Raw genomic sequence first — 13,738 nt, forward strand, 5'->3', positions numbered from 1 at the left:
CTATGGAATGTATACACTCTAGAATTAGGGCATTCAACACGGTACAAGTCTAGCAGTTTGCACTGGTGCATAATATCCCATGGCATAGATCTTCCTGCGCTTCGGTGTGTCACCTGGACCTGCTGCCGGTGCTATCCAAATTAGCTTGCTGCATTAAAGTATTTTCCACATATTACAAAGCGAGGGGGAAGGGTCCACAAGTCTGTTTCTAACTTTAGTGGGAAAAATAAACAAAGCAGGATGGTCGAAGTTCGGCCCATATGTACTGATCAATGTAATGTGTACCGAACCCAACAACCCCTATACAACCACACAGAACGTGTCCACAGGCCTGAACCATAAGCCTTGTTTAACCAATATAGCCACTTCCATAGCGACTGTGGAAAAGAAATGGAGGTACGAGCTACAGATTTTGGAGAAATGATTAACCCCCACATAACAAGCATCCACCTCCAGAACTAATCGAAAACACACACCTTAGGCCGCTTCCTGGGACCTCATCATCGCACAAGACACCACCTCCACAATGAAGTTGATACACTCTGGTGTACCCACTGATACATGCTCCACCTTATCTTTAACCTCAGGAGCAAGACGATCAGCTTAGAGCTCATAAAACCACTGAACAGATCCATCGCCATGGCCTCCTTCCTGGAAGAGTGGTAACACGCAGAAGTGAAAACCCTCCTGAAAAAACCTTCAGCAGACCTAGAGCAGCTGAAGATTTCCTGACTGATACCCCTGCTCACATTCCCGGCCAAAGTCTTCGAGAGGTCGATCAGGAGGCAGCTGACCAGACACCTGGAGCACAACAACCTCCTGAACTCCTCCCAGTTTGGCTTCCGAGTCAATCAAAGCACAGAGACTGCCCTGATAGCATCCATAGATGACATCAGAGCCCTCCTGGACCTCAGTGAGACTGCAGCCCTCATCTTCCTTGACCTCTCAGCTGCCTTCAACATGGTCTCCCACCAAATAGTGATCGACAAGCTCCACCACATCAGAATCCAAGGAAATGCCCTCAAATGGATTACCTCCTACCTCACTATAAAAACTCAGACTCCCGCCCAACTCCTGAACCCAAGGACATCATCTGCAGCACCTCACAAGGATCCTCCGTTAGCCTAGCCCCCCTTCTCCTACACTTACATGACACCCCTAGCCAACATGGTCAGTTTGCACGGGCTGAAGGTTATCTACACCGACTAGACCCACCTCACTACCTCCAGAGAAAACTTACATAGGTGCACGGCCAACATCACCGACTGGATGAAGCACAACTGTCTAAAACTGAACACGGACAAGACAGAAGTCCTCATCTTCAGTAACCATGCATCTCCTTGAAGCACCGCATGGTGGTCAGCAGAACCTGGCTTCTTCCCCTCCCCTACCGACCATGCCCGTGACTCCAGCATTGTCCTGGACAACAAGCTCTCTATATGAGAAGCAAATCAACATGATCTCTGCCATCTGTTTCCTCACAATGCGCATGCGCCGCAAGATCATTTGATGGCTCCCCACCAGACACCTGCATTCCGCCTACCTCTTCCTAGCTTAAACTCCCTAAGTCTCAGGCACCAGTAACGGAGGTCGCTCTTACTCCCACCTGGCTGCAAAGACCTGGAATGAACTCCCCCTGCACCGGAGATTTGCCTCATCACTGAATCTAGAAAGGTCAAGAACTGGCTGTTGAACTGATCGGCCACTCAGGACAACAACTCCTCACCCAGCGCCTTGAGAACTTCACTGATGATTTGCAGCGCTCAATACCCAGTGATTGAGTCTGTAGATTCATATAGATTTTTCTCAGTGGGGACTTTCTGATGCGGTTTTAACTCTCCTTTGTCAATAAATGCCTTGCTAAATTCAGTGCGGTCTTCAGGGTTGACTTTTGATGCCGAGTTAGCTCTCCATTTATGAATGCATGGTCACATTCAATACATGTATGGAGTTTCTCTCCTGTGTGAACCTTCTGATATATTACATTTTGTTTTGGAATCAATCCCTTGTCACATTCTATTCATTAATAGGGTTTCTCCCTAGTGTGGATTTGTATATGCTGCATTAGCTTATTCTTCCTGTGGAAGACTTTATTAAACTCTGTACATACATTGGATTTCTTGCCATGTAGATTTTCAGATGTCGCTTAAGTTTTCCATTTATAATGAATGCATTGTGGTATTCAGTGCATACATATGTTTTCTCCCCTGTGTTAACTTCCTGATCTTGTATTACATTATGCTTTGTAATAAATCCCTTGTTACATTCTATAAATTCATGTGGTTTCTGCCCAGTGTGGATGCTGATATTGCTTTAACACTTCCTTTATAATAAATACCTTGTCACATGTGGTGCAGTTGAATGGTCACCCTCCATTTGGAATAAATTATATGTCACATTTTGTACAATTATATGGTTTCATTCATGTGTGAACATTCAGATGTATTTTTAAACTTTGCTTTGTAATAACTGCTAATTCACATTCAGTACAGCCATATCGTTACTCACCAGTGTGGAATTTCTGATGTAGTATTTATCTTTGCCTAGTAATACATGTCTTTTTGCATTATGCACATTCATAGGGTTTCTCTCTTATGTGGACTATCTGATGTTGCATAAGATGCAACTTTCGAATAAATGCCTTCTCATATTCAGTGCAGGTGAATGGTCTCTCTCCAGTGGGGATTTTCTTTTTTTTTGTTGAAATTTTTATTTTTGAATTTTTAGAAAATCAGCATTAATGATATAGCAGTTTCATAATGTTAATAAAGACAGTCAGTCATAGTTACAAACAGTGGGAGTTAGCACAAAAAATAACACAATTAATCATATCCAGTTCATAACTGGAGCCCATAGTGTAAGTCCAAATTTCTTTTTTTCCCTGCCTTTAAGTTTATACAAAGCGGTTTCCAGCTTATACAGAGAAAGTAGTTTAGTCATCCACATACTAAAAGACGGTGGGTCGGGGTTTATCCATTGGGAAGTGATGCATAGTCGGAGAATAGCCATACATAAAAACAGAAATCCTTTCTCAGGAACTGATCGAGTTCTGACATTTGCATCAAACTCAACACCAAACAGCACTAGTTGAGGTGACAAATTAACTAAAATGCCTAGACCTGTGTTCAAAAAGCTTTGTATCTCCTTTAGGCCAAGGGGAAATAACTAGGGGTGGGCGGAATTTGCGGAATTGCGTTACGCAAATCTCCGCGAAACGGTAAAAAATCTCCGCGAACACGCAGAAATTCCACGAACACGCGGAATTGCTTGTTCGCGATGCTTTTTTTCTGTTCGCAATTGCTGTTTGCGTGCTCGAGGAGAAATATCGCGCGAACATGCATTTTGAGAACGCGAACAAGCAAAAATTTCGCGAAATCGCGGAAAGCAGACTTTTGAGCAATTTCGCGTTCTCCGCGGAGCGCGAAATTAAGCAAATACCGCAAATTCCGTGAGCGGAACGGAATTTGCCGCCCAGGCCTAGAAATAACGGGGCAGTCATATAGCATATGCACCAAATCAGCGGCATTTAAAGTGCATCTAGGACAGAGGACCCCTCGATTTGTCCCCCATTTAGCTATCTTAGCTGGAGAGTAGTATAGGTCATAGATGGCCATAAAGTATTGGCTCTTGTGTCTACCTGAAAATAGTAACCGATCGGCTAAATTAAATACGGTTTGCAGGTCGACCCCTGTTATCCCCAACCTCGTCTCCCAGCGGTGCTCATGTGTAGCAAGGTCGTCCTGCTGACATACGGTCATTATTTTGACAAGTTGAGAGATCTTGCATCTCCCTTTTATACATTCTAATATCGGGTTCTTTTCTAGACTGATCTGTCCTTTTAAATCGAGATTGTCTAAAAAGCTGCGAATTTGGAGATATTTAAAAAAGTCTGTATGTAGCAACCCAAATCTTTCTTGGAGTTCTACGAATGAAATTAATTGTTTCTCTATGAAAAAATCACCAATGGATCTAACACCCTGGGCGCTCCACCTCTTCATTATAGAGTCACAAAAAATTGAAGGGAGTTTACCTGGTGTTCCCACCGGCGTATATCGATTATATTCCTTAAAAGTAAAATGTTGACAAATTTTTGACCAGACTAGAGCAGCGGCAACTAGAATCTTGAAACGTGTCCTTTTGTAATAACTGGGCTCAAAAAACTTAGAAAACATATAGTTAGCTTCTGGGCCTAAAACAAGTTCATAGATAGATGGGGAATTAGCTGGATCCTTATAAGACTGTGCACCAAAAAACAAAGTTCCCATATGTTGTAGCATAGCCATCCAATAATGATGTTGAAATTGAGGGATATTTAATCCCCCCCTCTCCTTGGCTAAACTTAATTTTTTAAAGGTTCTCCTTGTTCTTTTGTACCCCCATAAAAAGCGGGAGCATATTCTTTCGATTTTCGTAAAAATTAAATTAGGAACCAGAAGTGGAATCGTACGGAATAAATAAAGAAATTTCGGGAAGACTACCATCTTAATAACGTTACATCTGCCATATAATGATAGATGCAAGTAATCCAAGTTCTCTAACATTTTATTTGTTGAGATTAGGGTGGGTTCAAAGTTTAAATTGACTATAGACTGTACATTAACCGAGATTTTCCGGTAAAGGAGAGAAGCCTGGTAGAAAACTTGCCACACTATTATGCCCCCAGCACCAGTCAGCATATATCACACAGCTAGATGTTGAGAATGAGGTAACGTTGCAGAAGGGAAATTAAATTATCACTGCTTTCCTTACCTATTTTACCAAACTATATGCAGCGTGCGAACCCCCACAAGGACAGGCCCTCGCAGACTTCCTGGAAGAAATAGCCATAGTATGGATAGATGAGGAACAATGCCAATTCCTAGCAGCCCCGATCGACGAGGATGAAATTAAGCTAGCAATTAATGACCTCGCCGGCAACTATGGCCTAACTGGTGAATACTACAAGGCTTACAAAGACATATTGGCCCCAGCTTACTTGAAGTATATGCTGAGGCCCTGAAGGTGGGAACCCTCTCCCCTACTATGCAAGAAGCTATAATCACACTCCTACTCAAACCTGGCAAAATATCCTAAAGCTGCTCATCACATGGGCCACTGTCGCTTCTTAATAAAGATTACAAAATCTTGGCCAAAATCCTGGCCACCCGCCTCTCTTTATCAATTGACAAGGTCATATGCCCCTTCCTGGCAGGATTCGTCTCCAACCGCTCCACTACGGTAAACTTGCATGCAGTGTTTGCAGCCATTAACCAGCTTGACCCCATCCTCCCAGCGGCAGCAATCTTACTAAAAAAGGCATTTTATTCTTTCTAATGGCCTTTCCTACATGCGGTGTTACAGAAGCTGGGGATCCTGAATGGCTTTGTCAATTTAATTAGACTTTTATATGCTGCCCCGGCCGCTCATCTCAAATTGAATGATGAGATAGCCCCCCCCCCAATTCCCTCTCATGCGAGGCACTAGACAGGGTTTCCCCCTCTCACCTTTGCTATTTCTTATAGCCATGGACCCCCTGGCACGGCATATCCAGGAGAGACAAATCCACCGGGGGCTGGGATTCCACCGGGGTCCGCTAGTGGCCTCATTTTATGCTGATAACATGATGTTATTTGTACGGTATCCTAACCTCTCCCTCTTATTGAGCAAAGGTGCTGCGATTTGGAGTATACTCGGGTCTCACCATCAACTTGGCTAAGTCAGAAATCTTCCTCTGTGACTGTGTTAACACCGGATAACACATCAGAGCCAGTAAAAAGAACTTGGGTTTTGTGTAGGTTCAGCTTATAGCCGGACACAGCACCAAATTCTGATGTCAAACATTCGATGCATCTCATTGCGTTGGGAACATCCAGTGTAACAACAGCCACGTCATCCGCGTAGGCTAAAACATTTATAGACTCGGTCACAGGCTGTACTGGAGTAATCTCCAAATCATGCTCGATCTTAATCAAAAGAGGTTCGATATAGAGAGCGAACAGGAGAGGGGAGCAAGGACACCCCTGCCGAGTACCCCTATAAATCTTAAACTCCCCAGAATGATTGCCTGAAATACAGATTGTAGCAGCTGGACAGATATACATAGCTTGTACAGCCTTAATAAAGGAAGATGGAAAACCTTTCCAATGGAGAATTGCCCATAAAAATTCCCAGGAGACCCTGTCGAATGCATCCAACAGGGCCACCCCTATTGGAACTTTAGAGACCTGAGACCAGTCCAGAAGAGAAATTATTTGCCGAACATGATCCAGTGGGGATTTTCTAATGTTGCTTCACCTCTCCATTAATTATAAATGCTTTGTCACATCCTGTACATTGATATGTTTTCTCCCCAGTTTGGACCTTTTGATGTCGCTTCAGCTGTCGATTGGTTATAAATGCTTTGCCACATTCTGTACATTTATATGGTTTCTCCCCAGTGTGGCATTTCAGATGTTATTTTAGCTGTCCAATTGTTATAAACGCTTTGTCAAATTTTGTACAATTATATGGTTTCTCCCCAGTGTGGATTTTATGATGTCGCTTTAGCTGTCCAATTGATTTAAATGCTTTTTCACATTCTGTACATTGATATGCTTTCTCCCCAGTGTGGCTTTTCTGATGTTCCATTAGATATGACTTTCTAATAAATGCTTTGTCACACTCTGTACATTGATGTGGTTTCTCCCCAGTGTGGATTTTATGATGTCGCTTTAGCTGTCCAATTGTTTTAAATGCTTTTTCACATTCTGTACATGGATATGCTTTCTCCCCAGTGTGGACTTTCTGATGTTCCATTAGATGTGACTTTCTAATGAATGCTTTGTCACATTCTGTACATTTATATGGTTTATCCCCAGTGTGGAATTTCATATGTTGTTTTAGCTGTCCAATTGTTATAAAGGCTTTGTCACATTCTGTACATTTATATGGTTTCTCCCCACTGTTGATTTTATGATGTCGCTTTAGCTGTACAATTGTTTTAAATGCTTTTTCACATTCTGTACATGGATATGCTTTCTCTCCAGTGTGATCTTTCTGATGTTCCATTAGATATGACTTTCTAATAAATGCTTTGTCACATTCTGTACATTGATATGGTTTCTCCCCAGTGTGGATTTTATGATGTCGCTTTAGCTGTCCAATTGTTTTAAATGCGTTTTCACATTCTGTACATTGATATGCTTTCTCCCCAGTTTGGCCTTTCTGATGTTCCATTAGATGTGACTTTCTAATAAATGCTTTGTCACACTCTGTACATTGATGTGGTTTCTCCCCTGTGTGGATTTTATGATGTCGCTTTAGGTGTACAATTGTTTTAAATGCTTTTTCACGTTCTGTACATGGATATGCTTTCTCCCCAGTGTGGATTTTCTGATGTAGCTTTAGCTCTCCATTACTTTTAAATGATTTGTCACACTCTGTACATTGATATGGTTTCTCCCCAGTGTGGATTTTCTGATGTAGCTTTAGCTCTCCTATTGTTTTAAATGATTTGGCACCTTCTGTACATTGATATGCTTTCTCACCAGTGTGGATTTTCTGATGTCGGTTTAGCTCTCCATTTGTGACAAATGCTTTGTCACCTTCTGTACATTTATATGGTTTCTCCCCAGTGTGGATTTTATGATGTCGCTTTAGCTGTCCAATTGTTTTAAATGCTTTTTCACATTCTGTACATTGATATGCTTTCTCCCCAGTGTGGCCTTTCTGATGTTCCATTAGATGTGACTTTCTAATAAATGCTTTGTCACACTCTGTACATTGATGTGGTTTCTCCCCAGTGTGGATTTTATGATGTGGCTTTAGGTGTACAATTGTTTTAAATGCTTTTTCACATTCTGTACATGGATATGCTTTCTCCCCAGTGTGGATTTTCTGATGTAGCTTTAGCTATCCATTACATTTTAATGATTTGTCACACTCTGTACATTAATATGGTTTCTCCCCAGTGTGGATTTTCTGATGTAGCTTTAGCTCTCCTATTGTTTTAAATGATTTGGCACCTTCTGTACATTGATATGCTTTCTCACCAGTGTGGATTTTCTGATGTCGGTTTAGCTCTCCATTTGTTACAAATGCTTTGTCACATTCTGTACATTTATATGCTTTCTCCCCAGTGTGGATTTTATGATGTCGCTTTAGCTGTCCAATTGTTTTAAATGCTTTTTCACATTCTGTACATTGATATGCTTTCTCCCCAGAGTGGCTTTTCTGATGTTCCATTAGATATGACTTTCTAATAAATGCTTTGTCACACTCTGTACATTGATGTGGTTTCTCCCCAGTGTGGAGTTTATGATGTTGCTTTAGGTGTACAATTGTTTTAAATGCTTTTTCACATTCTGTACATGGATATGCTTTCTCCCCAGTGTGGACTTTCTGATGTTCCATTAGATGACACTTTCTAATGAATGCTTTGTCACATTCTGTACATTGATATGGTTTCTCCCCAGTGTGGATTTTATGATGTCGCTTTAGATGTACAATTGTAAGATATGCTTTGTCACATTCTGTACATTGATACGGTTTCTCCCCAGTGTGGATTTTATGATGTCGCTTTAGCTGTACAATTGTTATAAATGCTTTTTCACATTCTGTACATTGATATGCTTTCTCCCCAGTGTGAACTTTCTGATGTTCCATTAGCTGTGACTTTCTAATGAATGCTTTGTCACATTCTGTACATTTATATGGTTTCTCCCCAGTGTGGAATTTCAGATGTTGTTTTAGCTGTCCAATTGTTATAAATGCTTTGTCACATTCTGTACATTTATATGGTTTCTCCCCACTATGGATTTTATGATGTCGCTTTAGCTGTACAATTGTTTTAAATGCTTTTTCACATTCTGTACATTGATATGCTTTCTCCCCGGTGTGGTCTTTCTGATGTTCAATTAGATATGACTTTCTAATAAATGCTTTGTCACATTCTGTACATTTATATGGTTTCTCCCCAGTGTGGATTTTCTGATGTAGCTTTAGCTCTCCATTTCTTTTATACGATTTGTCACACTCTTTACATTGATATGGTTTCTCCATAGTGTGGATTTTCTGATGTAGCTTTAGCTCTCCCTTTGTTTTAAATGATTTGGCACATTCTGTACATTGATATGGTTTCTCCCCAGTGTGGATTTTCTGATGTCGGTTTAGCTCTCCATTTGTTACAAATGCTTTGTCACAATCTGTACATTTATATGGTTTCTCCCCAGTGTGGATTTTGTGATGTCGCTTTAGGTGTACAATTTTTATAAATGCTTTTTCACAATCTGTACATTGATATGCTTTCTCCTCAGTGTGGACTTTCTGATGTAGCTTTAGCTCTCCATTTCTTTTAAATGATTTGTCACACTCTGTACATTGATATGGTTTCTCCCCAGTGTGGATTTTCTGATGTAGCTTTAGCTCTCCCTTTGTTTTAAATGATTTGTCACAATCTGTACATTGATATGGTTTCTCCCCAGTGTGGATTTTCTGATGTTGTTTTAGCTCTCCATTTGTTACAAATGCTTTGTTACATCCTGTACATTTATATGGTTTCTCCACAGTGTGGATTTCGTGATGTCGCTTTAGCTGTCCAATTGTTATAAATGCTTTTTCACATTTTGTACATTGATATGCTTTTTCCCCAGTGTGGACTTTCTGAATTCCCATTAGAAGTGACTTTTTAATGAATGCTTTGTCACATTCCGTACATTTATATGGTTTCTCCCCAGTTTGGATTTTCTGATGGAGCTTTAGCTGTACAATTGTTTTACATGCTTTTTCACATTCTGTACATTGATATGCTTTCTCCCCAGTGTGGCCTTTCTGATGTTCCATTAGATGTGACTTTCTAATAAATGCTTTGTCACACTCTGTACATTGATGTGGTTTCTCCCCAGTGTGGATTTTATGATGTCGCTTTAGGTGTACAGTTGTTTTAAATGCTTTTTCACATTCTTTACATGTATATGCTTTCTCCCCAGTGTGGATTTTCTGATGTAGCTTTAGCTCTCCATTTCTTTTAAATGATTTGTCGACATCCTGTACATTGATATGGTTTCTCCCCAGTGTGGATTTTCTGATGTAGCTTTAGCTCTCCATTTCTTATAAATGCTTTATCACACTCTGTACATTGATATGGTTTCTCCCCAGTGTGGATTTTATGATGTCGCTTTAGATGTACAATTGTAAGATATGCTTTGTCACATTATGTACATTGATACGGTTTCTCCCCATTGTGGATTTTATGATGTCGCTTTAGCTGTACAATTGTTGTAAATGCTTTTTCACATTCTGTACATTGATGTGCTTTCTCCCCAGTGTGGACATTCTGATGTTCCATTAACTGTGATTTTCTAATGAATGCTTTGTCACATTCTGTACATTTATATGGTTTCTCCCCAGTGTGGAATTTCAGATGTTGTTTTAGCTGTCCAATTGTTATAAATGCTTTGTCACATTCTGTACATTTATATGGTTTCTCCCCACTGTGGATTTTATGATGTCGCTTTAGCTGTAGAATTGTTTTAAATGCTTTTTCACATTCTGTACATTGATATGCTTTCTCCCCAGTGTGGTCTTTCTGATGTTCCATTAGATATGACTTTCTAATAAATGCTTTGTCACATTCTGTACATTGATATGGTTTCTCCCCAGTGTGGATTTTCTGATGTAGATTTAGGTCTCCATTTCTTATAAATGCTTTATCACACTCTGTACATTGATATGGTTTCTCCCCAGTGTGGATTTTATGATGGTGCTTTAGCTGTACTATTGTAATAAATGCTTTATCACATTCTGTACATTGATGTGCTTTCTCCCCAGTGTGGACATTCTGATGTTCCATTAACTGTGATTTTCTAATGAATGCTTTGTCACATTCTGTACATTTATATGGTTTCTCCCCAGTGTGGAATTTCAGATGTTGTTTTAGCTGTCCAATTGTTATAAATGCTTTGTCACATTCTGTACATTTATATGGTTTCTCCCCACTGTGGATTTTATGATGTCGCTTTAGCTGTCGAATTGTTTTAAATGCTTTTTCACATTCTGTACATTGATATGCTTTCTCCCCAGTGTGGTCTTTCTGATGTTCCATTAGATATGACTTTCTAATAAATGCTTTGTCACATTCTGTACATTGATATGGTTTCTCCCCAGTGTGGATTTTCTGATGTAGATTTAGGTCTCCATTTCTTATAAATGCTTTATCACACTCTGTACATTGATATGGTTTCTCCCCAGTGTGGATTTTATGATGGTGCTTTAGCTGTACTATTGTAATAAATGCTTTATCACATTCTGTACATTGATGTGCTTTCTCCCCAGTGTGGATTTTCTGATGTCGCTTTAGCTGTACAATTGCATTAAATGCTTTGTCACATTCTGTACATTTATATGGTTTCTCCCCAGTGTGGAATTTCAGATGTTGTTTTAGCTGTCCAATTGTTATAAATGCTTTGTCACATTCTGTACATTCATATGGTTTTTCCCCAGTGTGGATTTTATGATGATCCATTAGATGTGACTTTCTAATAAATGCTTTGTCACACTCTGTACATTGATGTGGTTTCTCCCCAGTGTGGATTTTATGATGTTGCTTTAGGTGTACAATTGTTTTAAATGCTTTTTCACATTCTGTACATGGATATGCTTTCTCCCCAGTGTGGATTTTCTGATGTAGCTTTAGCTCTCCATTACTTTTAAATGATTTGTCACACTCTGTACATTGATATGGTTTCTCCCCAGTGTGGATTTTCTGATGTAGCTTTAGCTCTCCCATTGTTTTAAATGATTTTGCACATTCTGTACATTGATATGGTTTCTCCCCAGTGTGGATTTTCTGATGTCGGTTTAGCTCTCCATTTGTTACAAATGCTTTGTCACATTCTGTACATTTATATGGTTTCTCCCCAGTGTGGATTTTATGATGTCGCTTTAGCTGTCCAATTATTCTAAATGCTTTTTCACATTCGGTACATTGATATGCTTTCTGCCCAGTGTGGCCTTTCTGATGTTCCATTAGATATGACTTTCTAATAAATGCTTTGTCACACTCTGTACATTGATGTGGTTTCTCCCCTGTGTGGATTTTCTGATGGAGCTTTAGCTTTCTATTTATTATAAATGCTTTGTCACACTCTGTACATTTATATGGTTTCTCCTTTACGTGGACACTCTAATGCTGCATTAGGTCTTTTATTGCAAAACTTTTCCACACTCAGTCCATCAATATGGTTCTTCTCTAGTATGATTTTCTGATGTCGCGCTTGCTCTTTCTCTCCCTAATAAATGTGTTGTCACTTTCTAGATATTCATATGGTTTCTCTTCTGTAAGTTCTTTCTGATCCAGGTTAGCTCTTCTTTCGTAGTGAGAACCTTATCAGACTTGCTTCAGTATGTTATTTCATCAATGTATATCAGGTGATCCCTAAGAGCCAAGGACAGACCACATTGGGCAGTTTGGGTTTTCTGCTGTAGAAAAAGACTTTGGCGAGGCATTAGCCTTCAAGGGAAGAAATTTCGAGGTGTACTGTTTTTACATCACTTTCTACACAAGTGATGTTTAATGCTTTCACCTTTTTTGTTCATTACTTTATTTTTTTCACCTGTTAGAAAAAATATATTAAAAAAACACTGGATAAGCTTACATGGTAGGTCCATCACGAAAATCTATTGGCATTTAATGAGACATTTAACGGACCACATAGACAAGTGCACTGAAGAAATTCTAGATTACACTTTCAATGTAAAGATGCAATAGAGTGGTTTTGACATGCACCGGTATCTCTTTCAATCCCAGCACTCACTCCAGACTACCAAAGGGAGTTATCATTCCTTTGTATGTGGTCAGTCTACTACCCTCTGAAGGGTAAGAGTGGGCCCCTTCCTCTCATCTGCCCAGAAAGACCCATTGGGATGCAGATGGATGCAGATAAGTGCTAAATCACACCCAACCGTTGCAGTGTCTGTGGCTCTCTAGAAGGAATACACAAAGGGGTCGGTCACCTAGCCCAGACGTGTACTAGAGACAGGCTGTAAGGCACAAAGAGCAGTACAAGCAGAGAAAAGTCCACTTTCTAAAAGTTGCTTTTCTAAAATAGTAATGTTAAATCCGACTTTACCAGTAAAGAGGATTTCTCATTACCATTGCAAAGATATACAACATGAAAAGGCTACTCCTTTCCCGTTTTTTTTAAAATAATTTATTAAATCAGCATTGATAATTACAATCTTACATTCATAGAACATTTGTCATTACATAAACGATACACAAAGAGAAAAAAAAATAGAGCAATCAGACCCAACTTATTATTGGGGCCCATAATGCTAGCCCAAATTTCTTTTTTCTTCTGCCTTTGAGTTTATACAAAGCAATTTCCAAATTGTACAAAGATAGCAATTTAGCCTTCCAAATAGAAAACAACGGTGAATCCGGACTGAGCCATTGGGAGGTAATACATAGGCGGAAGACAGCCATACATAAAAGCAAAAACTCCTTCTCAGGGGTTGAGCGCTTCCTAATATTTACCCCGAACTCATATCCAAATAACACTAATTGAGTTGTGATGTCGAGAGACACTCCGAGAGCTAAGTTCAGAAAGCGTTTTATCTCATTCAACAAGGAGGCTAATACAGGACAATCATAGAGCATATGCACCAAATCAGCTGCCCTTAGGGCACATCTAGGACAGACATCCCCCCGATTAGTTCTCCATTTAAGTATCTTCGCTGGGGAATAGTATAAATCAAAGATAGCCATATAGTATTGGCTTTT

The 13,738-nt window shown here is 39.9% G+C and overlaps 1 protein-coding gene across 1 annotated transcript in view; it reads right to left on the reverse strand.

Moving 5' to 3' along the window:
• The window catches only part of LOC146822448 (uncharacterized), a 126,793-nt gene that overhangs the window by 11,998 nt on the left and 101,057 nt on the right, over positions 1-13,738 (reverse strand). The window contains 2 exon segments of the mRNA XM_085613555.1: positions 5,484-9,996; positions 9,998-12,569. Coding sequence (XP_085469681.1) covers positions 6,259-9,996; positions 9,998-11,983 — 5,724 coding nt within the window. The 5' untranslated portion in view covers positions 11,984-12,569 and the 3' untranslated portion in view covers positions 5,484-6,258.

The sequence above is a fragment of the Triturus cristatus genome, chromosome 6, assembly GCF_964204655.1.
Source record: "Triturus cristatus chromosome 6, aTriCri1.1, whole genome shotgun sequence".
In the NCBI taxonomy this organism is placed as follows: domain Eukaryota; kingdom Metazoa; phylum Chordata; class Amphibia; order Caudata; family Salamandridae; genus Triturus; species Triturus cristatus.